The 26,515-nt window shown below is 36.6% G+C and overlaps 1 protein-coding gene across 1 annotated transcript in view; it reads right to left on the reverse strand.

Moving 5' to 3' along the window:
* The window catches only part of LOC148181146 (neural cell adhesion molecule 2-like), a 203,929-nt gene extending 185,906 nt beyond the window's left edge, over positions 1-18,023 (reverse strand). The window contains exon 1 of the mRNA XM_088041736.1: positions 17,603-18,023. Coding sequence (XP_087897862.1) covers positions 17,603-17,699 — 97 coding nt within the window. The 5' untranslated portion in view covers positions 17,700-18,023. The remainder of the gene's footprint in view (positions 1-17,602) is intronic.
* Positions 18,024-26,515: the final 8,492 nt, after the last annotated feature.

Below are 26,515 nucleotides of genomic sequence, written 5' to 3' on the forward strand. Positions count from 1 at the left end.
ATTAAATTCTGACTCTGACACAAAGGAGAAATAATTTAGAGAACTGCCATAACTTTGATATCCAACATAGATTTTTAAAACGGCATTTCTTGCTGTCCAATTTGCCCGGGCAACAACAATCAGATAAAAAGTAATGAAATAATTTAAAAGAAACAAGCTCCCAACTGCAAAATTAGAATTTGTATTTTCCAACGAAATCATATTAATTACATTTTCTCTGTATCTTTGACGCGATACGCGCGAATTCCCGCAGAAAAATGAAATTTCCCCATTGTAGCGTTTATCAAGATTTTTTCATGATTTTATGGTCGACGGGATAGGAGTCATTTGCATCTTTGAGTGGATGCAAACTCGGAAAAACAGTCCGAGAGTTTTGATACGTATGAATTTTTTACAATTACATACACTAATATAATTAATTTTCATCCGAAACTCAACCTTCCGAACTCTTGGCAAAATAAAAAGATTTTTTTTTTCATCAAGCAAATTTTAAATTCTCGTTTAGTGGCGCTCTTTGTCTTGATGCGAATATGATTGGAGTAATTACATCCCCTCAGTCAATGATAATTTGTATAATAGGCGCATTTGTCTATGCGATGTCATATAATAAATGCACCCTCAAGCGGCGCACCCTCTGCCTGCGAATTATCGCTCACGAAAATAAGAGAAATCGTCGCGAGCGCCGTGTAATCACAAAACGGAATATTTTCAATCGTCGGATAGCTCGTTTAATCTGAAGCGGAAAAATTTTAATTCTTGTAAATAATTGAAGAGTTCAATCAAAGCGGAGAACGAATTCGGGTTTGCCGCGATCCTCATTATTTATTGAAGGAAACTGCGCCATTTAGAGCTAACCGCACTACTTATTCCAAACTAGAATATAATTTCCCATTGGAATGAAAAATGTTGGGAAGGAGCTCGAATTCGATTGGGAGTTTCGGTAAATAATGCCGCATCCTGTGCTCCTTCCTTGTTATCATGGCGCTGGAGTGATTAATGAAAGAGATGATGAACGCAGAATGCGGTGTGTCATATGCGAACACTCTCGCAAAACCATTAAAATTCAGAGGTGCAGCGAGAGAGAACACCTACCGAGTTTAATTAAGCCGCAGCCAACGAGAACACGAAATGTGGCAGATTGCTCAAAATTGCTGCGATTTAGCTGCATTATCTCTATTCTTTCTGGAATTAACAACTTTTTGACATTTGCATTTATAATTTTGTTCTAATGCCTTCGATCGTGAAGCCAAACAAATAGCAATCTCGTTTATTTTCGTTGCAACAAGCATGCAATTAGACAAAACGAATCAAGACTTCGGAAGAGCGGAGCTCACGAAAAACGCGAGGTCCACGAAGTCCAAGGGCCGCCTTGTTCTTCCATTGGAGCCAGTTTTCCGCGTCGCATAATCGAACTTGATCCGAGTTTTTTCGCAATCTCGACGTTGAAGCTCTAAATATATCCCTCTCATTACCCTTCTATAAATAATGCAAAAGCAGCATCTTTTAGCCAATTATCCCGCGGGTCTTCTTGGGTGACCAACACCCGTTGTTCATTCATTAATGCAATTACTTTAGATCTTAAAGAAACTTCATCCAAGAGAGATCTAGGTTCAAACAAGCTCTTAATTAGTTCGGGTGGTCTCAACGTGTCGGTTCCAAGACACACTAGCAAGAAATTCGGGTCAGGTCGGAACGGAATTGCAACTTTTCATCCAAATAACACTGGCCAATCTTAATCCGAATTCAATTCCAATCATTTTCTCGCGTTCGTTTCGATCTCATTGTGTTTACGTAAACGCGTGGAAACTGTACAGGAAGAAAATCCTTCAAGGCGACAAGGCGTTATAAAAGGAAGTTTGATTTTTTTTATGTGCAAACCCTCCATATGCACAGTGACCAGTTTAAACAGTAAGCGTTTTTTAAGCTCTTGGAAAAACTGGTCATTAGACAAGAGGTCACTAGGTCAACCTGTTCATTGTTCTTTAGGAAAGGATTTTTTCAGTCGCTCTCGGGAGGCGAAAGAAGTATCGACTTGAGATGGTTTTCCGACCTTCTTTGAATATTTCTCCTTTGTTTCATGGAGATGACAGGCTTCTTTTACCCTTATTATTACTACCCATAGATATACTTTCTCTCCAATTTATGTTCATGGGGACGTATGTTTCTACCCTCGGAGTGTCCAATTTTTTTCCGGAATGTAAGACACTGCCATAAAGTCAAGAAATTTAAAACAGTTGATATTCTAGGCGGTTTGTCATAAAAAAAGAAGTAGGATTGAATGTTGAATTGTGACTGAATGTAATTCCACTCTGATCCACTTGAACCTCTGGATGTTGTATATGTATAATGTATATCTCTGTTGAGTGAATAGTTTTCTAAGACTGCTCCGCCTAAAAGCACAGATGATGGACAGAAGTAAAGATTAAAAACAGAATTCATTTATGACATCGACCGAATTACTGCAACGTAATTAAAATTACACTCCTGTGCTGTCATTCTGGAGTACGTTTTATCGTCAGCAGATAAATCATTGGGGACACCCTGATTTACAGTGTCTTCGTGTCCGGCGACATCGAGTCTCCGGAAACTGACCGCATCAAGTGATTGACACGCCAATAAAATGTATCAAGAGATTGTAAGATAACAAGTAGCGGTAGAATGGCTACTTTGGCACTTCCTACTGTACGTGTAAACCGGATTGATAGCTCCATTTTCGAAAGTGAGTGGCTCCTGATGGACTCATACTTAACGGTTTTTGCTGGCCTGGAGCATTATACCGACAACTTAAAAAGCCGAAGAGGGCAATAAAAAAAATAAAAAATTGGCTAATATTGTAACGATTTCACTTCAGTGCTTTTTACAATAATTAATACGCAATTTTAGGTTATCTTCGTCTTTCTTTGGGTTAAAGTGTAACAGTTGAGGAGTCCAAAGTCGACCTAGCATTATGGACTAAATTACTGAAGGGTTGGGACAAATTTAATTTATGTGGAAATACGGCCAACGCTGATTTTCAGAAGATTGAATCGTTTAATTAAACTCGTCTAAAATTAAATCTTGCACAAACAAATACGATTTGGCCGCGTTTGGATATTAAATATTTTGTTGCCAATTTTATTGAGCTTTGTGCCTTTATAATAAAAAATTTGCGCATCAGACTTTATATTAAAGCTCATTTAAAGCTAAAATGTGGAAAATAATGTTGACTTTAAACACGGGTCTGAGCGCCCTTAAGCTGTTCGCAAATTTTAAATTAAGATTGATAAAATTTAATTTTATATTCAAACAGTTTATTTATATAACTATTGTTTTAAGGCAGATATTTGCATTTTAATAAGCAGATGCCCGTATCTAGTTTTGCTATAAACTGGTTTTGAGCATATCAAACAGATTAATCCAGGAAGCGACATTTTCTAGGACTTTCTGGATACAGACAGAATAAATTACAAACTTTTGTATTTGCAAAAAACAAAAAATCTAATTATCTGAAGTACTTTACAAGTTCAGTTTGCAGATTTTTCTTTAAAAGTTAAAACACAAACGTAAGTTGGATAGGTACAGGAAATTTTACCAATAGAGTTTAGTGAAAACTTATAATATTAACGTGAACTTCCAGAGAGTGTCTATTATACCAGAAGAAGTAGCTCTCAACTTTGTTAGACTGCCGAATTTAGATTAGAATACTGATTACAATAGTTTTTTTTAACATTGAGATGTTTTAAAAATTTAAAGAACTTAGAGACCGTTTGAGAACTACATTGATAACTTGAAAATTACGACAAACGAAAAATTTGAAAAATCAATCGTACGTGGTTATCTAAGAGGTGAAATGTTTCAAGTGCTCGAAAGAGTAGGAGAACTTTCAAATGAAAACAAAAATCTGTTTAATTTAGTTGTAAGACATAAATACGCTTTTGGCCTCTTGAATTGTAAAGCACACTTTTCCATTACACTTATAGAAACGTAAACCCTACTTTTGGGCTATTAGTGCAGAAAAACTGCAGCAGTACGGCAAAAAAGGCAGATTACACTGGTCATTTAGGGGTATTTAAAAGAAGAGAAATCCCACAACAACGATTATACCTACACCAAAGAATTTATGTATTAAATTACTGAAGTTTTTTTTGTTGTTTAAGACAATTTTTTCACCATATAAGTGATAAAAAAAATTAATTTTATTGTCAGATGGGTTAGATTCATTCATTCATTTTATTCAGTGTTTGATGGTCTATCGGCAAAATTGCTATTTTCGAATCTCGCAATATATGGAACAAAGCTAGGCCATGCAGGCATGTATTCGTTACACAATCCTTTCTAAACGTTTCTGCCATCAAATATTTGCCCTCACAAATTTATGATTATTCAATAAACAAATTAAACACATGCAAACTGTACGCTGAAACAGATTTCCGTCTAACAGTGCATGTTGACAGACAAGGGTCAAGCATCACTTCTTGAACACAAGTGACATGTTGACTCAAGCTCTTCACAAATTATTAATACGGAAACTATGTCAGGGTAATCATCCTGCGCATAGCCCGGAAAAAATGCGTCGCATTGACCTGATGTCTAAGCTAAATGTTCTAAATAGTTGCATAATACAACACCGCTAAATATTTCCTTCATCGTTTCACGACGCCGATACACTCTGGAAACTTTTAATTTATTGGCATTAGAAAACGAAGGAAACGAATACGAATGAGATTCCTAGTAGCTGCGTAGTCTTCGTAGTCTTCGTCTTTTGTTCGTTTCTGTCAGATGCCAAGCAGGAGAGCATGCAGGAAGCATGATTGCTTGAGCACGCATATCAGATAGCTAAGCTATTTCTGATCCAGAATTGAAAACTTTTGTATTCTTTCCTGGTAGCTCGCATATTGAATACGACGGAAGGACTTCTTAACCTTTCAACCTCGCGAACTTTAAAACTCGATCTTTCAATATGTTGATCAAGGAAGTAGGCTTTTTTACTAACTTATATTATTACACAGATAGAGTCGCACGAAAAACGGAAAGGCGACTTGGGAAGCGCATATTTTAAGTATTGTTACGAGAAGATTCTGGAAGCTTCGAGCGCCAGCGCTGGAACGTTCCGCTCTGCTCTAGAGCGAGCGATTCGTGGAATAATTCTTATTCATACGCGGAACTCCCGAATATTCTCGCAGCGCTCCAGCATTAGGCTAGTGGTAGGGGAATATCTGTATATAGGGGAGTAGTGATAGGATTGTAGATAGTCTAGTATTTGGAAATCCTGAAAAGTGTTGTAATTGTGAAGTACGAGAGTGTTCATAGTGCACAATAAAATTGTTATTGTTACAAGCGAGACTTTTGATTTTTTTTCGGCCAACGTGACAACTGGTGTCAGAAAGTGGGATCCCGTCCAGCATTGTGATCGAGAAAATTCTGGAATTTTCGATCGGAAAATTCGTGACATTACCGGACTGTGACATTGTTACTTGATTGTGGACAATTTTTATGCCTGTTCAAACCAGACAGCAAGCCGCAGAAATGGAGGCGCTGCAAGAATTGATGGCTTCGATGATGGCGAAAATGGACACACAACAAAAATTGATTACGAATTTAGAAGAAAAAAGACAAAGAGAAAAACTGGAAGAAGAAGAACGAAGACAAAATGAAAAACATGAAACAGAAGAAAGAAGACAAAAAGAAGAAGAAGGAAGACAAAAAGAGAAACTAGAAGAGGAAGAAAGAAGACAAAGAGAGAAACTAGAAGAGGAAGAAAGAAGACAAAGAGAGAAACTAGAAGAGGAAGAAAGAAGACAAAGAGAGAAACTAGAAGAGGAAGAAAGAAGACAAAGAGAAAAACTAGAAGAGGAAGAAAGAAGACAAAGAGAGAATGCAGAAATCTTGAACCAGCTTAAAGATATGGAACAAAACATGAACGTAACTATTATGGTTAAAGTCGACGAAATTCAAAAAGAGGTAACAGAGCGGTTAGGAGGCGTTGAGGGAGAACTACAAGGCGTCAAAGAGGAAGTGAAAGATTTGGAGCGATTCAAACAGCAGGTGGAAGACGAGTTACTGCGCTTAAGGCGTCAAGTTCCAAATAGGACCGGCCTGACCACAACGAAAGAAATGAAACCCCCGACTTACGATGGGTCGACTTCACTGGATAATTACAAGCTGCAATTCGAAGTGGCGGCCAAACAAAATGGATGGTCGGAAGAAGAAAAATCCTCATTTCTGATAGTTTCCTTGAGAGGGGCGGCTCTGGACTTGCTAGAGACAATTCCAGGTCGAGACAAAGAGCGGTACGACCAGCTGATGGCAGCGTTAGAGGCCAGATTTGGAAACCAACACCTGCAGCAAGTATACGTCTCAGAGCTCAAGACGCGGCGGCAGAGAACTGGAGAGTCTCTGCAGGAATTTGAGGCAAGCGTCAAGCGCCTTGTTTTGCTCGCCTACCCTTCGGCTCCGGCGAATTTTGTGGAACAACTAGCTGTGGATACGTTCCTGCAAGGGATTCGAGATCCAGAAATACAAAGAACGGTCCGACTGGGCAGCTATCACTCCGCAAAAGAAGCTCTGGTGCGCGCTCTAGAGGTGGAAGCCGTTTTCAAGAGCTCTGTGAACGTCCCCGATTACCGACGAATTCGAGGTGTGGGTATTGACGAAGAAGAGGCAACACCTACCGCTTTCGTCACGAAAGCCGAGCTAAACGACATCCTCAAGGAAAACAGGGAGCTACGGATGGCACTGAAGCAGCGAACTAGCCAGACCTGCTATCGTTGCGGAAAACCAGGCCATTTTAAACGTGACTGTAGGGTTGTTCTTAGGAACGACCAGAACGGTCCCCAGTCACGTCCTCAGCAGTCGGAAAACTAAAGCCCAGCAGTGTCAAGGGGCACACACTGGCTGGGGAGAGCACAAGCCCCAAAGTTATTTCCGTTATGCGTTTGAAGAGGAATTTTGAGAGTTTGATAATTGAAGGAAGTGTGAATGGGAGAAAAGTGAAGATGACGGTCGACACCGGAGCCATGGTTTCCCTTGTGAGAAAGGACATGTTGGACAACAGGACATCTCTGGAAACAACGAGTGCTATTTTAAAAACAGTCACGGGAGATGTCGCCACAGTAAGTGCCGAGGCAGAGGTCACGGTCCAGTTGGGAGGTATGAAGTTTCGGCATCGGGTGCTGGTGGCAGGAATTGAGGATGAGATGATCCTGGGAATGGATGTTATTGGACGACATGGGATTTCCTTTAATCACAACGAGAAGATCCTCAAGATTGGAACCGAAAGCTTTGTGTTATCGACCCCAGAAGTAAAAGAAGATGGAGTGAAAGCGTTCGCCTGTGAAAATACTTGTGTGGATGGGAACAGCGAGAAAGTGATAAGTGTGCGTTTAGGAAGTAACTTTGGGAGCTGCGTTGGAATGATTGAACCAACTAGAGACATGACAAAACCAATTCTTGTTGGAAAGACACTAGTAAAAGTGACGAAAGAAATACCTGTGCGGGTGGCGAATATCAACCCTACTCCAGTCACGATCAAGAAGGGCGAACTAGTTGCTGTGTGTGTTCCGATCTCCAGAATAAGTGACGCACAGCCATCAAAGAAAAACGTGAAGACCGTGAAAAAGTTAAAGCTGGAGGTAGACACGAGTGACCTTTCTGAAGAAGAGGCTCTTAAAGCGCAGGCTTTCATCAAGAAGAATAAGGACGTGTTCGCCGTTGAGAATGAACCATTAGGAAGAACGAACATCGTTCAACACAGAATCAATACGGGCGACCATCAACCCATCAGACAGGCACCGAGAAGGTTACCGTGGGCGAAGCAAGAGCAGGCCGAACAGTTGGTAAAATCCATGCAAGAAGAAGGGATTATTGAAGAATCCAACAGTCCTTGGTCTTCGCCGGTTGTGCTTGTAACCAAGAAAGACGGTAGTACAAGATTCTGTGTGGATTACCGAAAACTCAACGATGTTACCAAGAAAGACAGTTTTCCATTACCCCGGATTGACGACACTCTCACAACTCTGTCGGGGTCGACGTGGTTCTCAACCTTAGACCTGAAGAGTGGATATTGGCAAGTGGGACTTCATCCCGAAGACAAGGAGAAGACAGCGTTTTCCACGGGAAGTGGCTTGTACCACTTTACGGTTATGCCTTTTGGGCTTTGCAATGCACCCGCTACATTCGAAAGACTAATGGAATGTGTGTTGCGGGGATTGACGTGGAAAACTTGTCTGGTTTATTTAGACGACGTTATGGTCATTGGGTAAAAACTTCGATGAACACCTGAAGAACCTTCAAGAAGTGGTAGACCGGTTTAGGGGTGCCAATTTGAAACTTAATCCGAAAAAGTGCCATCTATTTCGGAAGAAAGTGGAGTTTCTGGGGCATACGGTGTCATCTGAAGGAATCAAGACCTGCGAAGATAAGATTCAGGCGATTAAGGAATGGCCCAGGCCCAAGGACAAGCACGATGTGAGAAGTTTTATTGGACTTTGCACGTACTATCGGCGGTTTGTAGAAGGTTTCGCCAACATTGCTGCACCTCTGCACAAACTAACGGAAGCAAAGGCATCATTCAACTGGACATCAGACTGCGAAAGCAGTTTCAAGCGGCTGAAGTTAGCTTTGTGCACTAGCCCGATTTTGAGCTACCCCAGGACTCATGGAAAGTTCGTCTTGGACACAGATGCCAGTAACATCGGCATTGGAGCGGTGTTATCGCAGGTGCAGGATGGAGAAGAGAGAGTGATCGAGTATTACAGCAAAGTGTTGAGCAAGCAAGAGAGAAATTACTGCGCTACAAGAAAGGAATTGCTGGCCGTTGTAAAATCTGTAGAGCATTTCCACAAATACTTGTTTGGCCACGAGTTCTTGATAAGGACTGATCATGCTGCCCTCACGTGGTTACTACAGATGAAAGACGCCGAAGGACAAGTGGCTAGGTGGATTGAGCGGCTGCAGCAATACCACTTCAAAATCAAACATCGACCAGGAAAGCAACACAATAACGCTGACGCTCTCTCTAGAAGACCTTGCAAGGATTGCAAGCAGTGCGCGAAGATTGAAGGGCCATTGCCGATAAACAGGATGGTTATCGGTTGTGATGATGACTGGACTACGGAGAATCTTCGGAAGGATCAACAGGCGGACCAGGAAATTGGGCCACTGCTGGAGTGGAAGGAAGCGGATAATGGAAGGCCGCGTTGGGAAGATGTCTCGGAAAAGAGTCCAGGGTTGAAGGCGATGTGGGCGCAGTGGGACTCACTGCGAGTAGAAAATGGGGTACTGAAAAGGGCTTGGGAAAGCGCAGACGGGAAGAAAGTAACCTCCCAGTTACTAGTGCCCAAGAATAGAGTTCCCCAAGTACTCAAGGAGGTCCATGACGGAACATCAGGCGCTCACTTCGGAGTGAACAAAACCTTAAGTAAGATTAGGCAGCGGTATTACTGGGTTGGCTGCCGGGAAGATGTCGAACGATGGTGTAGGAGATGTTCAGTTTGTGGGGCGAGCAAGGGACCTCGAACGCGAACTAAAGGAGGCATGAAACAATACAACGTGGGAGCCCCGTTCGAGAGAATCGCTCTAGATGTGGCCGGGCCATTTCCAAAAACTGATGACGGCAACAAGTACATCTTGGTTGTGCAGGATTATTTCAGTAAATGGCCGGAAGCGTATGCCCTTCCCAACCAAGAAGCCACTACAGTAGCTCGAGTCCTAGTGGATAATTTCTTCAGCAGGTTTGGAGTTCCACTCGAAATGCATTCCGATCAAGGAAGGAATTTTGAGTCTGGCGTTTTTCAAGAGATGTGTAAGCTGCTGGGAATTAGGAAGACTCGAACCACACCCTTGCACCCGCAATCCGACGGCATGGTCGAGAGATTCAATCAGACGATGGAGGAACATCTGTCCAAGGTAGTGGAAGAGCACCAGAGGGATTGGGATCGTCGACTGCCCTTGTTTATGATGGCCTACAGAGCTGCCATTCATGAAACCACGGGAGAAACACCAGCGAAGATTGTGTTTGGAAGAGAGCTACGTCTCCCTTGTGATCTTCTGCTTGGTTCGCCTGGGGCGGAGCGAAGGGAAGTACCGGAATTCGTCGACAACCTGAGGGAAACCCTACTGGATACACACCACCTTGTGAGGCAGAGGATCAAAATGGCTAGTGACAGAATGCGGTCCCGATATAATGTGACGGCTAATCATGAAGGATTCAACGAAGGAGACTTGGTGTGGTTATTCAACCCTCGACGAAAGAAGGGCCTATCTCCGAAGTTGACACCTACATGGGAGGGACCGTATAAGGTGATCAAGCGGATCAACGACGTGGTGTATCGGATCCAACGCAGCGCCCGTTCAAAGATGAAAGTGGTTCATCTAAATAGACTTTGTAAATATCACGGAGAATCAGGTGTTTGGTCTGATCGGGACGATCAGAACTAAGAGGGGGGCAGTGTTACGAGAAGATTCTGGAAGCTTCGAGCGCCAGCGCTGGAACGTTCCGCTCTGCTCTAGAGCGAGCGATTCGTGGAATAATTCTTATTCATACGCGGAACTCCCGAATATTCTCGCAGCGCTCCAGCATTAGGCTAGTGGTAGGGGAATATCTGTATATAGGGGAGTAGTGATAGGATTGTAGATAGTCTAGTATTTGGAAATCCTGAAAAGTGTTGTAATTGTGAAGTACGAGAGTGTTCATAGTGCACAATAAAATTGTTATTGTTACAAGCGAGACTTTTGATTTTTTTTCGGCCAACGTGACAGTATATTGGATCGATGTGTTCACTAAAATATATGAGTAATGCCATACTGCTAGTTAAAAATAAGATTTTATTCTTCTTTTTAATTTTAGTAGATACAAAGATTCCACTTTAAATACAAAGTAGCAACCAAATTCGGCGATATAAAACTAGAGCACTGAGATAATGGCCCGTCATTTTTCCAAGAAACGTTTCGAGTGAGAATTAATTGATTTCAATTAGGTAAAGTTGACGATGAGAGGTTTTATGATAGGGACTTCGTACGAGACATGAAACTTTGTGAAGCACAATTATCTGGGTATTAAATCAACAGTTTTATTGTCTTTCGAGACGGTATTATGTTTTTGTAGCGCGAATGAGTGCTTTCGTTCCATTAGTGAGAATTGGAAACTGAATAGTACGAACACCTGTGCTTTATTAATTGGCGTAATTTATTGAAAAGATTACAGCGAGTTAGACATACGGTTTACATTGCATAAATATGATAAATTGCCAAATGGAAAAACCGAGTTTTATGTATTGCTGAAATTGGCGTGCAAATACGGAAAATTTTGTAAAGCGATTTAAGATTAATGTTAAATGTAAAAGCAAGATGAATAACAGTTTTCCAAACGCATATCAAGACTGGAATGCTGATTCTTGTTTTACCACTAAAAATAATACAGTCGCGGATAATTAGAACTCAAGTGACAACGTCGACATAAAAGCTGGTTTGAAACGGAGTTTCTCTATGCAGAATTTAAACTTCCTTAAGAACTTTATTCAAGACGTAATTAGCTCGAACCTTGGAACAAATATTTCAATTTGACAACTCCACGAGCTGCAACACTTCTTAACTTAGTAATAACAGACCCGACTTTCGTAGATACTTTAAACTGTTCTAGTTAAACAAAGAGTAGTGTAGTTTTACGGTTTTCGTAACAGCGGAATTAGCAAATGCACATTTTATCGTCATGGGAGTTAAGAATATTAAATAATTAAGTTCTTCGGTCTTAAAGGCTTCCAAAAGTTCTGCGCTCTGACGATTTTCAACAAAAAGTCGTGATTTTGTCACATAAAAAGGCAGGTTATTGATACCTCGTCAGAAATGATCTGTTTATTTAAATTAAACTACCTGTGCGCTTTACGAGGTGCTTAACATCTACCAATCACGCTATATTCATGTTAATCGTAAAACATAATACGATGTGCAGGTGTGGACAAATTTACTGGGTACCAATACCCAAATTCCATATAACATGTTTACGATCTCTTCAGGAATATCTAATTGAAAATCGCGACGTAAAAGTGGTTTATAAAGACGATAAAATTTTAACCGACATAAATATTTCATTGTAACGCTTTCAGAAGTTGCCAGTGTTTTAAAGGCAATTTTATAACCGTGATCTAATTTTCTTTGGGTAAAAATGGGCCTACTCGTTCAATTTGTATTAATTTGAAACGAATTCTGTTTAATATTGTAAATTCATTGAGGTTCTGCTTGCGGCTGTATTTATTATTGATGCTTATTACAGTTAAGAGAACTTTGTGGTAATTATCATGAATATTTATCAGAGTGATTTAGGGTGGTCAGAATGGTCCAAAATTCTTTCAATATTTACGCTCGTATAATTTATTCATGAAAATGGCTAGGCGTAGGGCAAGTGGCATGATGAAAGATTATTACAATCTACGTACATTTAAAAACAGAAATTTAGTTTAACTAATGACAAAAATACAAAACTTTTATTTGATTGAACTTATGATTTAAGAATTAGAACATAAGTTAAAAATTATATTCTCCCGGCGCATCCACCATTTTTATGTAAAAACTCAAAAAATTATCAAGAATTATACATTACTTGTAACCACCCTCAAAATGGTCTGTAAATAAACAAGTTAAAAGTAATTTTTTTAAACGCTTATAGTTTTGACAAAGTCAACATAACTAACTCAATTTTTAAATTTTATTTTATCTAAATTGTGTTTCAAATTTATGCCGTCACAGTTGAAAACTACGTTTACACCCAACGAGTTGTGTCAAAATGTCATTTATTCTTTAATTCGCTTCAAATTGCAACAAAAATCTTAACTGGTGTCTTTGTTGCATTTTCGGTGTTAATTAACAATTTGTTCAAAACTAACTTGATACTTATACACAGTTTGTTTTAAATTTAAACAAAAAAAAAACAGAAAAACAGTTACTTACATCAAAAATAATATAAATTAATGAAAATTACCGTTTTTTGGACATCACGAGGCAAAACTACGTAATAAAAACTTTTTTTGGCAAATCCTAGAGCTTGGTCAACTGTAAACGTAAGCAAATGTTTAAATTTTTATCTTTAAAATTAAAGACAATTTAAAATGTTGCCGGGGTTCTGTGCAAGTATTCATAAAATTGTTAGAAAAATTAAAAAAGTATCCTTAAACCAAAAAAGTGCTCAAAAAAATTAAACCGTTTACAAATTTGTAAAATCAACAACCAAAAATGCTAGCAAATGAAAAATCTAAAATCTGTTTTAAATGTTTTTATTTCTTGTTTTAGATTTATACAAGCAATGCAAAGAACGATTTAAGTCGAGTCTGGTTAAAATAAATAATAATCTTAATAAAGCGAAAGAATAGAAGGAATTGAGAAAAAGTAAAAAATTCGAAGAACTCGAAACATGAAAAAATTGTATTCAACGTTCGACGTTCGAACAAGTAAAAGTGACAAGTACTGGAAAATTGAGACAATTAAAAAAAACAAATTGCAAAGATTTAGAAAATTTAAAATTGGTAGCAGTGTAAGAGCGCAAAAGTCTGAAAATTATCATGGGTTTGAAAATTTTAAGACATCTGAAAAAGTAGTAATACTATGTTCCGGATGATGTAGAATCATCGAAAAAATAAACAATTTATAATGCATTCACGATCTTTTTAGACCGCGGCAAGCCATGGAAATCTAGTAACATGGTTGGTAGTCAACCTTTGTGAGCTAAAGTTTCCTGAAAATGATTGACATTAGTTCTGTCGATTGGAGTTGTCACCTTTTTTTGGTTATGAATTGTGTCTGAAACCTTTCCTCTGTTGCCAATTTGTATCGAACATTCAGAACTTGATAATTTTATTGAATTTTTATCTAAAATTTTGAAATTATTTTTCAACAAAGGCAATATTAATCATAATGGAAGACATTACTGCTGGTACATTCCCCTGGCAAAAAGTTTACAATTTTCAAGAAGCACTTCTGCCAGGTCTTGATTCTAGTCATAAAACCTTAAAAAAGTTTATTTGATCGAATTAGCATTTGACCCAGGGTTTTATGTTATGGAATCTCACACTAAAAGCAAACTTTGGCGAATTTCGTTAACCAAAAAGTGCAGCAATTTAGAATTTGAATTGTTTTTGTTTACATAAAGTCTTGTGATCGTTCACTTCTCTGTGTTTGTAACTCATAGACTTAATAATTTTGTAAAGGGTTGTTCTCTCGGCATAAAATTCTAATTGTTGCCGCTTATCAGCCAAAAGTTTTCATCTTTGGTGTCCAGAACTTTGGAAACGGTTGCACGCCGCACCTAAAAATATTTTGAAAACAAACGTCTACGGGACTTTCTACATTACAAGGAATATTTGTAACACCTCAGATCATTTGTTCCAGTCTTAAATCAGGCCGATCTTTTTAAAGGCAAATTTTGTTCGAAAACGAAATCACTTTAGGCATTTTATTGCAATATTTTGTAGATAATGCCTTTAAACTGTTACTTCCACGATTAAAAGGAAACACACGATTTTTCCGGTATCAGAAAAGTGGCAAACTTGCGTGCATGAAAGACTCATGTCAGATGTGACAGTAAAAAAACTACCTCTGTCAGTCATTGTAGCCAACAAAAAGAAAAAAAAACATGGCCTACTCTGGTCTAAAAAGATCGTGAATGCATTATATTTATATGTATGCACTACTAATTCTAGTATTGTAGTGCATAGTGTTCTTTGACGTCATTGTCATATTATATTCTCTTCAATTGTTTAAATGTTCAAACTTCCAAAGAAATGCTTTACCAAACCAGAACAGAAACAACATCCCAAATGCTAAAGCTTATTATTATCGGTCATTCGTATTTTTTGCGCAACGTTTTTACAATTTTTTATCAAAAGAAATACACAACAAAGCCGCCGCCTGTTTCCGGTTGTGTCATCGTAGCACAAAAAAAGTGAATTTCAACTTTTGATTTTTGATTTGTTTGAAGTATCACAAGTTATTAACAAAAATTTAAAAATTGTAACATTTAATATAAGCGGACGTACTTACTAAAATTGAACAACGTAGCTATATCAATCCATTTGTATGTAATACGAGCATAACTTATAAACAAAGCTAATAACATTAAATTGACCACGATGTTTCTATAATAGCTGGAGTTTTGATGTACAAGTAATTATTATCTGTTTCATGCAACATAGTATCCTGCAACAACATCAAGGACAATGGACCTTTATGACAGTGTGTATGCAGATAACAGCAATAACGACATCATTGCCTACTTGCATATCACGCGCACATTAAAACCACCTGCATTACAGCCCGGACAATGTTGAGAAGCACAAAAACACTAATTAAAACCCTCCCGTGGAATACAAACTAAGACTTTTAATTAATTAGATCGGTAACTCAAGACACCGTAAAATTTTAAGTGTTGAGAGAGCTTTTTGACTTGAGGTGGCGAAAGGAACAACATTCCAGAGAATTTAGTGGTCGTTGCGAAACTTGGAGAATTGTTTCTCGTTTATTGAAAATTATAAATTTATAGATTCACGTAGCGACTGAAAATAGCATTTTCTAAGTGCTGCGAGTTGGGAGGTTGACATTATTCAATGGAGCGCTCGTAACGGGGGGCATTTATAACCTTATTAATGTAAATCGACCAAGTATTATTTTATGGAGGTTCGGCTCACGGTTTTCATTAGGGAGGCAAAGGTGCGGAGAATTTTTATGCCGATAAAGAAATTTTTAAATATAAAACTGGAGATGTCGAGTCAAGAAACATGATGATAAAATAAAACGAGCAGTTACAAAAACGCAACGGGAATAGTAAAGAGAATAACTGATTAAGCAAAAGGTCGAGAATTTTTTCCTAAGTATAATTTAAATTCCGAAATTTGGAAGAGCCCCGAAAAATCCGATTATTTTTCAGCTCTCGGTTTCATAACTAGATAGACTTTAAGGAATGAAACACAATACCGAAGCAAAAAAGATAATTAAATTCCTGTAACAAAGTTACATTTTTTTCTTCCAGGCGTAAAAGCTTTTCAAAAGTATCCGAAAAATTTTTAGGGTTAAATGAAAAAAGTCGACCACTTGAAAAATGAATTTCCCTTAAGAATCTCAGAAAAGAGCTGCGATCACGTCCGAATATAATCGGATATCTTTTAACAATGACAGCTGTTATCATTAATTGACACTAACGACGCAGACCCAAATCAACGAATCGACGTATAGACGGCCGTAGTCAGCACTCACGATTAGGGATATCTTCATTCCAAGCAATGAAAGTTTAAACGAAAAATTGGGAGAGTTTTCTCGTTCGTGGAACGTTAATTATTCGGGAGAAACCTCAAAACAAAAAGTTGGGGAACGCAAACTTTTTCATTCTCGCTTATAATTAGGAGGTTAGGAAATACGAAGTCGTTTTCCACGCTTGATTTGCTCTACCCTGTCTATACTTTAAATTTACAATTATTGCGGAAACGGTTTTTAAAGTTCAAGTCCGTTTTAGACTTCATTAGGTCGTAATAAAAAGCATATTGGCAATTTAAAATTTTGCAGTCATTAACGACGAATTCAAGGAGATTATCTATTTTCTTGGGTCGGTGGGCGATTTCACGCTTTCTGTTTAAATCGGTGATTGTTGGATAAAGTTTGTGCAAGGAATTTCAGCTATTGATGACGAAGAAACAAACTATTGTGTCTCTGTAGTTCACTTTATTGGAACTTTGATTTAGATAAATTAGCTTGAATAGATCTTCTCTCACAACTATGAGCAATGACAAATTGTTTAGTTCTTTGCTTTAGAACTGGGATAAATGAACAGTTATCATTCTAACTATTAGCTTGAAGAGAGAAATACGTCTTCTGGTCCTGCAGTTTTGCATGAAAGCTGTCTCTTACTTTTGACAGTCATGACAATAGTTTTATACTTTTAAGACATCTTAAGGATTCTGTTTTAAAGAGTTTGCAGTTAATTCGTAACACAAAAATGAAAGAAACTATAACTGTAAATTCAACTAGTCGATAGTAAAATATTTAATTGGAATAAATATCAATTTATCGATTCTGAAGAAAACTGTAAGCGCAGCTAATTTATTCGCCTTACCCACTAAGAATAAATTCAATGGCCGACACGAACTGGCGATTCAGAAAATATAAATTACCAATTTTTGATTGCTGGAATTTTTGTATTTTGTGTGCGGTTCCTTTATAAGGTTTTTGAGTGAGGAAAATTGTTTATAAAATACACTTTTGCGTAATTACCAAAAGTGTAAAAGTTGATCATAAAATTCGGAGAGAAAAATAGGTAGGTGGAGGTATTTTTCTCGAATATACGTTTACGCAAAATTAGGTAAAACTCGTTAAAAGTATTCTTTTTTCTTTTCTTTTAAAAGTTTGCACACCTACACCTGTTTGTCGGTACTTCCTTCTCCAATTAAAATCTCGTGCATTAGCGCTCGTACTTTGTCCGTGAATATTTCATGCGAAAAATTCCTAAGTTTGAGGCGAATTTAAGGAAGTGCGCTATCCCATTTATTCTCCAAATTAATAATTCACGTTGAAAGTATCGCGATAAAACCCCGCAAACTCGAAATCTCCTCTTATTATTTCTCGAGAATTCCGCCACCGATCGACTTACCATCTTTTCCTCCTCTCGCGTAATCCGCAGCGAAAACAAGCAACACAAACACCTCCCAAAAAAAGAGCATCCTGTTTGCTTGGGAAATCGACAACATCGCGGAAGTCAGCTTTTCGATCACTGAAAATACCACACACTACACACTCGCTTCAAGTCATAACCGAAAATCGGCGAATTAGTTCCCGAAAAACAAGGCGCGTTCATGACCGCAAAAAACTGTTCGAGGGCACTAATTGTCCCATCGTTTAACTAAACGCTATTAACTAAGCTAACATTGACTTTAAGTTCGTTGAGCTTGCACTTCACTCGGATCCGGGCGCGCGGCTCCGGGTAACCGGAAAAACAAGATTTGCGATTTTCGAAACTAATTTGTTATCGATCTCTTAGTCAACTGTGATGACGCTTTCGTCATAGCACCCTTGATACTGGCGCTTCTCGGGTCTCGCCCCCACTAGCGGGCAGCGGCGCGCATGCTTTTATCATCCCTTAGCCCGCACCTGTAATACAATAGGATTTACTTACAAACCACATAATTTATATCCAAATTTTACATACATGACCGGTTTTAGCATCCACCTGTCACTAATGACTAAACCACAAATAACGAAACTTGAACAGGTTTCGTGTTAGAGTCTCCTCCAATATTTCAACTTATACGTTTGTCAAATTTTTAAAACATAAAACAAATACTTTCTACACAATTTTATTATACCACCATAAAAATCCAACAAATATTGATTTCTAAAAATAATTGAACGCTACGAAATGCTAAAATTACGAATTAAAAAACGAAAACAGAACGGATACATACAAGTATTTGGAAAAATATTAAAAAAATTGAATTCTTTTACCTGTTGCATGTCATTTTTTGTCGCCAAAAACAATTCTTGTAGATTTGACTATGATAATATAAAATTGGTTTTTGGTGGACTACCAACTTGGCTTTTGAGAACACGCTGCCTGTCGCATTGTTTTAATAACGAAATTTGACAATTTATCGGTCTATTTACGAAATGACACTTTTTTCATCATTCACTGTTCTCGAAATCAAATTAATTGACACCCAAAGTCAATAGCACTTAGTTTTTCAGAGTGGAAATTAATGTTTAGAGCTATTATTATCATTATACCCAAGTACTTTCAAATAACGCTTAAAATAAACCGATACTATGTTTCTATTTTGGGCAAAAGCTTTGCAGTATTTTTTTAAGTTTTTTGAAGAGCGAAATATTTGATTATACCTACAACACATGTCTGGCAACACTTGTGGTTACCCCCAAAATTGTCTTTAATTTTTATATTATAGTTTTGGCGTCGCGACGTCAACAGTAATTTTTAACTATTTGTGGGATTTGTGGAACCTATCGCTAATTTTTTTTTGTCAACAAAAACGTGTAAAAAATGTTTGTACATTTTTTAGATTTTATGCAAATTGTGTTGTTTTATCAAGTTTGTTTTCAAATTTATTACATCGGGGGGGGGGGGGGAAATTGGGAAATACCTAGGTTTACATCCGACTTGGCAAAATTATCGCTTTTTTAATGTTAATTAACGATTTCTAGTGTACAAAAACTGTTTACTTCTTTTTACTGTTTACTGTTTTACGTTTATAGGAATGAATAAAGTGATTTGTAAAAATGTAGTGTCAACGAATTTGCTACTGCCCCGTCGTAATTTTAAAAACTAATAACTTGATAAAACAGCGTTTTTTTTCTCAAATTTTAAACACAATTTGCAATAGATTTAAAATAAAAACTTGGATATTTTTATCCCAGTTATGTTGAATAAAATTTGAGTTGCAAGTATTTCTGCAGAAACTCAAAAAATCGCTAAAAATTACATTTCATAGAAGCCGCGACGCCAAACCCAAAGGATGATAATAGTATATTAAGTATTAAGAACGGTAAGGACACTTTACCGATCGAAGACAATTGTTTGGAGGAGGAGCGCACCGACGACTCCAATTATTGTCTGAGATCGGTATAGTCCTTCACGTTCGTGATGCTTATAATATTTTTTCAAACAAGCTGTTAATTTCTTATATTGGACCACAAAGCTTTATTAATTGTCATAGCAACTTTCTTGGGATTTAGTCGGAAAAAGACTTATTTTAAGAACTTAAATAGCTAAAAAATATCAAATTTTGGAAGCGTACTAAAAAATCTTTTCTTTTACTTAAGCTTTGTAAGCCACAATTATTGTTATTGTCCCGTTCTTTTATTTGTACGATATTCAAGCATTTTTACTTTAGAAACATTCTAGAAATTAATTTTTATTATGCAGTGTAATTAATTAGTCTTGCTACTCTTTGAGATAAACAGAAGCATAAAGAAATACATTTTAATAAACTTCACTGTTTAGTGACTGTTTTTTGAATCAGTTTTTTTCTGCCCCTTCTCGGTAAAATAAATTTGATTTAGTTGATTAATTAATTATATTATATTATACCAAACACAATAAATCAAACAAAGTGATTTAATTAAACGAAGGGATCAATAAATTAAATTATAAGTGGAACTGCACATAAATTTTAGGCAATGCTTCGAATATTTGTTGTATTATTTGGTAATTTTTTTATTTGTGTATCTAGGTAAAATATACAATGCCTGCTCCTTTTACTGATTGACAGCTATACACACGAAGTTCCCTGACATTGGCAGGTATAATAAACAACACTTTTTTAATAAAAATTGTTATCACCCCTTGCTACGGGGACGCATCGAAACGTGGATGGCGGTTTCAATTCTAGCAAAATAGAAATTGGAAATAGCCATCGGTAGATTAGTCGGAGTATATTACGATCACATGATGATGACGGTGTGACGTTTATTTTGCATAATTGCGGAGAGTTAAATTGAAATCGACCGAGTTTTCACATAGCGAGCATATCGTTATTGCTTTTAAATAATTGATTTGGGGTTGAGAATGAACAACACGGAGTAGCGAGTAAAAGGTGGGACGTTTTACATGCGATTTAAGACGGACTTTAATTAAATGAAAGGATCAGAGGTGTTATTCCGAAGCGGCGCATTTACTTCCACCTGTATTTACAATAAAACAAAATTGGTGCAATTCACAAGATTAAATATTTATCGCTTCTTGCAAAGTAGTTTGAAATCTGCCCTGAAAGCGTCTGGATTTTTCATTATTAGCACGCGATGATGGAGATTAAAAAATGAAGAAAATTTGTGCAACAAAACTGGTGATGCTGTTTTTGCCAGCTAATTTTCTTGGGTAGTAAACATTTTAAATTTGTAGTTGCAAAGTTGACATTGTCATAAATTAGACACAGGGAACAGAATCAATACTCTCTTACTGGAGGAAAGAGCGTTACATATTTTCCTACCCTCTTGAAACAGGTGGTTTATAAATGCCGACCCAAGCAAGTCACAAATACAAGCAAGTTATAATAAAAATAATACAGGAGCTGTACCTATAAATAGACCGTCCAATCCAATTTCCATTTATCTACTACTTGTAGTACGGGAAATACAAACGGCCTACGGAATTCTCCATCAAAATAATATTTTTCTCTATAAAAAGAGAGGATAAGTACGAGACATCAAGAACAGAAGGTATCAGCTAATAAATTTTCATTTCTTCCACAGGTTGCTGGCTGATCGATTGCCGTCCGATTTAGCTGAAATATTTTATAAATTATCGGGTTCTCTCGGTAATTTGCTTGAATGTGGCATTTTTCAAGAAGGGAAGTTTCGCTTCAGCAGACTTATTTTAAATAAATTATAGTAGGAAAAAACCGAATTATATTAAAATCGTCTTTCAAGGCATTATTTCGCTGAATTGGAGCTATATAAGATAATTGTTGCAAATATTTTACAGCCTTAAATATACACGTGCTCCTTACTGTTTCAAAGGAAGAAAATCCCTTTTTCAGTGCTGTAAACACGGCCTCGTATTTTCAGTATTTATCCAAACGTCGTAAGATCAAATTTACAAATACAAATTGAATTTCCTCAGATCTGGAGCAACAAGCCTTCCCCATATAACACGCTCGTCGTAGTAAATCTACAGTTTCATATTTAGACATCTCTTCATTACCCGTATCCCTTCCGAACGCATTTATCACGGCATGTTATGGTGTTCAGGAGACAGTTACGCTTTGTACTGGAAATCCATCCGTATTGATTGTTGGGTCTGCGTGAACAAGGGATTCCAGACCGATCCCTCAGGCATGTTCCCGGAGGTTATAAATGTACAATATATATTTTTTACACTCACACATATGTCACGCGGAATTACCGCGGCGAAAATTGTGAAGTGGCGACCGGTGATTTATTTATATGCGAAAATTCGATTAATCTGGCATCCAGCAGCCATCCTACGTTCGTTATTAATTTTAAAACGGAATAATTGCAATATAATTTTACACTGCAATACAAAGAGTGCAAAAAGAAGTTTTGGAGACTAAACAAAAGTTGACGCGGTAATAAAATTGAACACAAATAGAAGGTACAATGGACAATACATGGGATAGTATGGGCATTATGTTGTGGCGGGCGGTGATTTATTTCCATGTAAAAATTCGATTAATGGAGGGTGTAAGAAACGCCGACGCCCGAACGTCAATTAGCGGGAGTGTGCCGCCGCGTTCGAAAATTGCATACAATAAGTGCAAGCTTTTAGGTTTTTAGCGGAATTGGATTCCGGCGCCCTCGTCTTGTTTTATCTAATTGGGAAAAAATTTGAAGACATTTTAATAATAAGGATACGTATTCAAAAACACGATTGGAATTAGCACGATTCAGAAATGTGAAATGAACATGATTATTGGTAAAGTTATTTAGATTCTTATCCATACACCAGATACTCCTTCAATGCGTGTGACTGAAATATCACGTAAAAATCAATACAAAGTTCACGTTTGACGTTAGAAATTGAAAACTTATATCTCTAATAATATTACGACCGTCAGTCTACTTAAAATGTTGAATTATTTTGTATTTTGTCCTTAATTGAAAAGCGCTTTCTGGACCGAAAGTATCAGAAATGAATTGCTCTAGAGTTCGGCGTGCCCTACAAACTACCGTAATTAAACGAATACAATTAAAATTTCCAATAATGACTCCGCAAGAACTTGACACAATACGAACCGGCGACGGACCGAGCAATCTGCGGAAACCCTCTGTCTTGTGAATAAATTAAAGAAGTTTAGGTCGACTTTTTAAATTAAAATTTCTGTATTAAATACACATTTATATCTTGGCTGTAATTAAACATGAACTAACGATTCCACCACTAATCCGGATAATCTGAACTCCAAAGAAGCTCACGAGCAATTTACATAACGGCGACATTTTCCTTGAAATATCTAATTAACACCTTCGGAATCTCCAGATTTTCAGTTTTACATAACGGGAGATGACAGTCTGCGAAATATCCAAAGGAACAGCTAGCACATGAAAATTTCAAATACCACTGAATTGGAAACGAATGGCCATAAATCTGGCTAACACCAAACACCCGAGGCTGTACAAAGTACGGGTTTTGATGTGCTTTGAGTTATGTGTTTGCAATGATAAACTCTTGCAACTTCTAAACTAATCAAAATGCCCACATTGACGACATTACATTAGTTTCAACTTTTAGATTTAATAGTTTTATTCCAAAGCGCAATTATCCGAGCTCGAACACAAATTGGGGTAATAGTGTGTGTTGCGTGCTACAAATAGGCGGGATAAATAGTTTCAGATAAAATAAATATGAAGACTTATATTTTTAAAATGCCCCAGGGTGGTTTGTATCATTTTGCGGTGCACAACTAAATCAAAAACTGTGACGTGCAGTAGTAAATATATAGCAAACAATTTTACCAATTGTGTTTTGCACCTCGCAGATTTATCGCTTTTGCACGGAATAAAACTATTTGCGACCAAAATTCATTTACACTCGTAAAACGTTGACAAAATATAATTAAAAACGTATTAACTGAAATAACTGACTGTCGTACTGCATCGAGAAACTGACAGAAATGCATGTTCATTTTAAACTTTTTTGCATCTAAAATACCCACTCAGTGTAGACATGGAAATTTATTGTTCCATTGACATATTAAAACTGGACCGGTGTTGATATTCATCGCGCATGAAAATTGGTGGATGCGCCGGGTCAATATATTTTGCAATCTTCTGGAAAACATTACTCTTTAAGTCACTACAGTTCAGTAAACATTTAGAGCCAGTTTATGTCATTTTATATTAATATCGAACTACGATTCTGTAATGCAATTTAGCTTCATTGTGTATACTATGAATATTGGGTACATTACGAGAAATAATTTTTTGAAGTTTGATAAATAGAAAAATGTCAACTTGTTTATAAATATTTTACGTTAATGTTGTACGAAATTAATGCTTGTACTTAATTCAAATCAGAACAGTAGGCCAATAATTGAGTGTGAGTTGTAATTGAAAATCAATCGACATTACTTTCAATAGAGGTTTTATAGGTATAATTTAAATATCAATCAATAATTACAGGTTTGATTAAAAATCAATAATTTTAAACGAAATTTGTAGTGGAACAGTGGAAAGTCATTTGTAAATAGAATTTTTTGCTGCATCAGGTCAGGACTCAGTGATATTTGTAAAATACGTTCTTAATGAGGACACTCATTTTTTCTAAACAATAAGAGGTATGAACGCATTTGAAAGTACGTCAAAAAGGCAAGATCTCTAACTTTTCAATGATGCATTACAAGAAAAAATTAATGTAATCATTCTTGAGCTATACGCAAAAATTTTCCACAGTAAAACCTAACAACATAATTGTTCAAGAATATCTACACATTCAAACCTGATCGAGCAAAACGGACTTCAAATTCAAATTTTGTATTCAATTCCACTTTTTGAGTTGAATTTTTTTCTAAAACTTGTTGACTGGTGTTAATAAATTACATTCAGTTGTCTGATCGGATTGTTTCACGTTTTTCTTTTTCTTACTAAATTTTTACTCTACTTTAACTCCTAAAAAATAATATTTACTCAATCCAAATAAAATTGGACTAAATAGCAAATTTTAATCTATTAAGTAGGTGTAAACATAAATCTTTTATGTTAAACTGTTGCGTGAGTTGGCATGTTTACATTGAGTAATTAGACGTCAAAACTGCAAATTTTTCAAGAAAATAATACAAACTTCTGACAAGCATATTCGTAATTAAATGAAATATCGCACAAGATGAGGAACCTTTAATTAAAACCGCAGAACGAGGTAAAACTTGATTGTGGTTTTATGATTTACACTAAGGAATACAAAGTTAGAGATGTGTAGTGTTAAATGTCTAACTTTAGAACAAGTAGAAACTTTGAACAAGTTAATATTAAGAAGACATTTTTAAACTCCCTAACTCGCTTTTCGTCCTTAGAGGTTGCGTTTGTTTTTTGTTTTTATATTTTAGTTCGAATTGCATCACTGATTGCTGTTTAAGATCAGATATAGCGTCATTACCATCGTAAATATCAATTAAACCTTCCGTCATTCATCATTCTAGATATCCGTTGTGAGCCATGCAGAGCATCACAGCTTCCTCCAGCAATGAATCCTAATTAAAGACGAACTTGATGTATGGCAAAATGATATAGAGTGCAGCCTCGAGATGTTAGGCTGTCTTTTGGGAATGCAAGAACAAGGGGAACCAATATCTAAAACGTTAAAAAGTGAACATTTCCCCAAAACCAATATTGACGCACATTTTTCTTTGAAATCTATTTGATAATCCCGTAAAGCGATATGCTTTTACATCTAATGGTTTCAGAAGACGATCGTTTATCATGAAAGAAGTTTATTTAAAAATCAGTCACATTATTATTGATTTAAGATGAAGGAAAAAACTACTCGTGTAAGGGGAGAACGGGCTTTTTACTACACATAAGATTTACAACGAAAAGGATTCATGTAATTTAAAAAAATGGATCGGAGGAAAAGAAATAAAAATAAAGTTGTTTAAACATAAATTTTGGTTTAGGTAATAGCGACGATTTCGGTGAATCTGAGCTGCTCCAAAAGGCAGATTGGCAAATAAAGTGCGATTATAAGCTAAATGTAATTTGATTCCATTCGAATTACGCTTTGTCGCAAGATTGGCGCAAGATTTTTATTAAAAACTTAAGAGTCAGACGTTCGAATAGAAAAACAGGTGATGTGCAGGAATTTCCAAAAAAAAAAAATTGTAACTTTAGAATTTTAATGCCACTGCAATAAAATTTGAAGAGGGTGGTAATTTGGAGTTGCTTATTAACTTGAATTGTGAAATGGTCAGTCAAACAAAATAAATTTTAGAAATTTTAGAAATTTTTATTCTGAAGTCTCACCAAAATTTTTCAAAAAAATATTACAGCTTGTAACATTGGCAATTTTAACGCTACAACAATTAATTTAATTAAGTATGTCAAATTGTAAAATTGTCAGTCAAACAAAACAAATTTTGGAATTTTTATTATTAAAATCTACTAAAAATATAAAATAGTTATTTGTGTACCAAGGCCAAAAAGAGGTTTTTTTAGCCGTGCTTTAGAAAGCGAGAGCAAAATGGCACTTTTTGGCCGTGATACATACAAGATTTTTTTAGACATCATTAAATTTACAAGTTAATTAATTTTTACTTATGACTTATTGATCTAATAACAACAATAAGTATTTATGAATCCTTTAGAAATTTTTTTATTTTTTTAATGTACATTTACAATTTTAAAAAATTAACGACAGATGGCGTAACCCTAGTACGGACAAAAATGAAAGCGACCAGAAAACGGTCATTTTTGTTTGCATTTGAGAACTAAAAATTTAGTTTTTAGTTAAGGTCGGTTAAAAAAATATTACTGCTTGTAAAAATGGCAATTTTAACGCTATGACAATCGAATTTAAAGAGATTAGTAAGTTGGAGTTGCTTATTAA

The sequence above is a fragment of the Gnatocerus cornutus genome, chromosome 1 (assembly GCF_029298725.1).
Source record: "Gnatocerus cornutus isolate USDA-ARS CGAHR chromosome 1, icGnaCorn1.1, whole genome shotgun sequence".
Lineage (NCBI taxonomy): Eukaryota > Metazoa > Arthropoda > Insecta > Coleoptera > Tenebrionidae > Gnatocerus > Gnatocerus cornutus.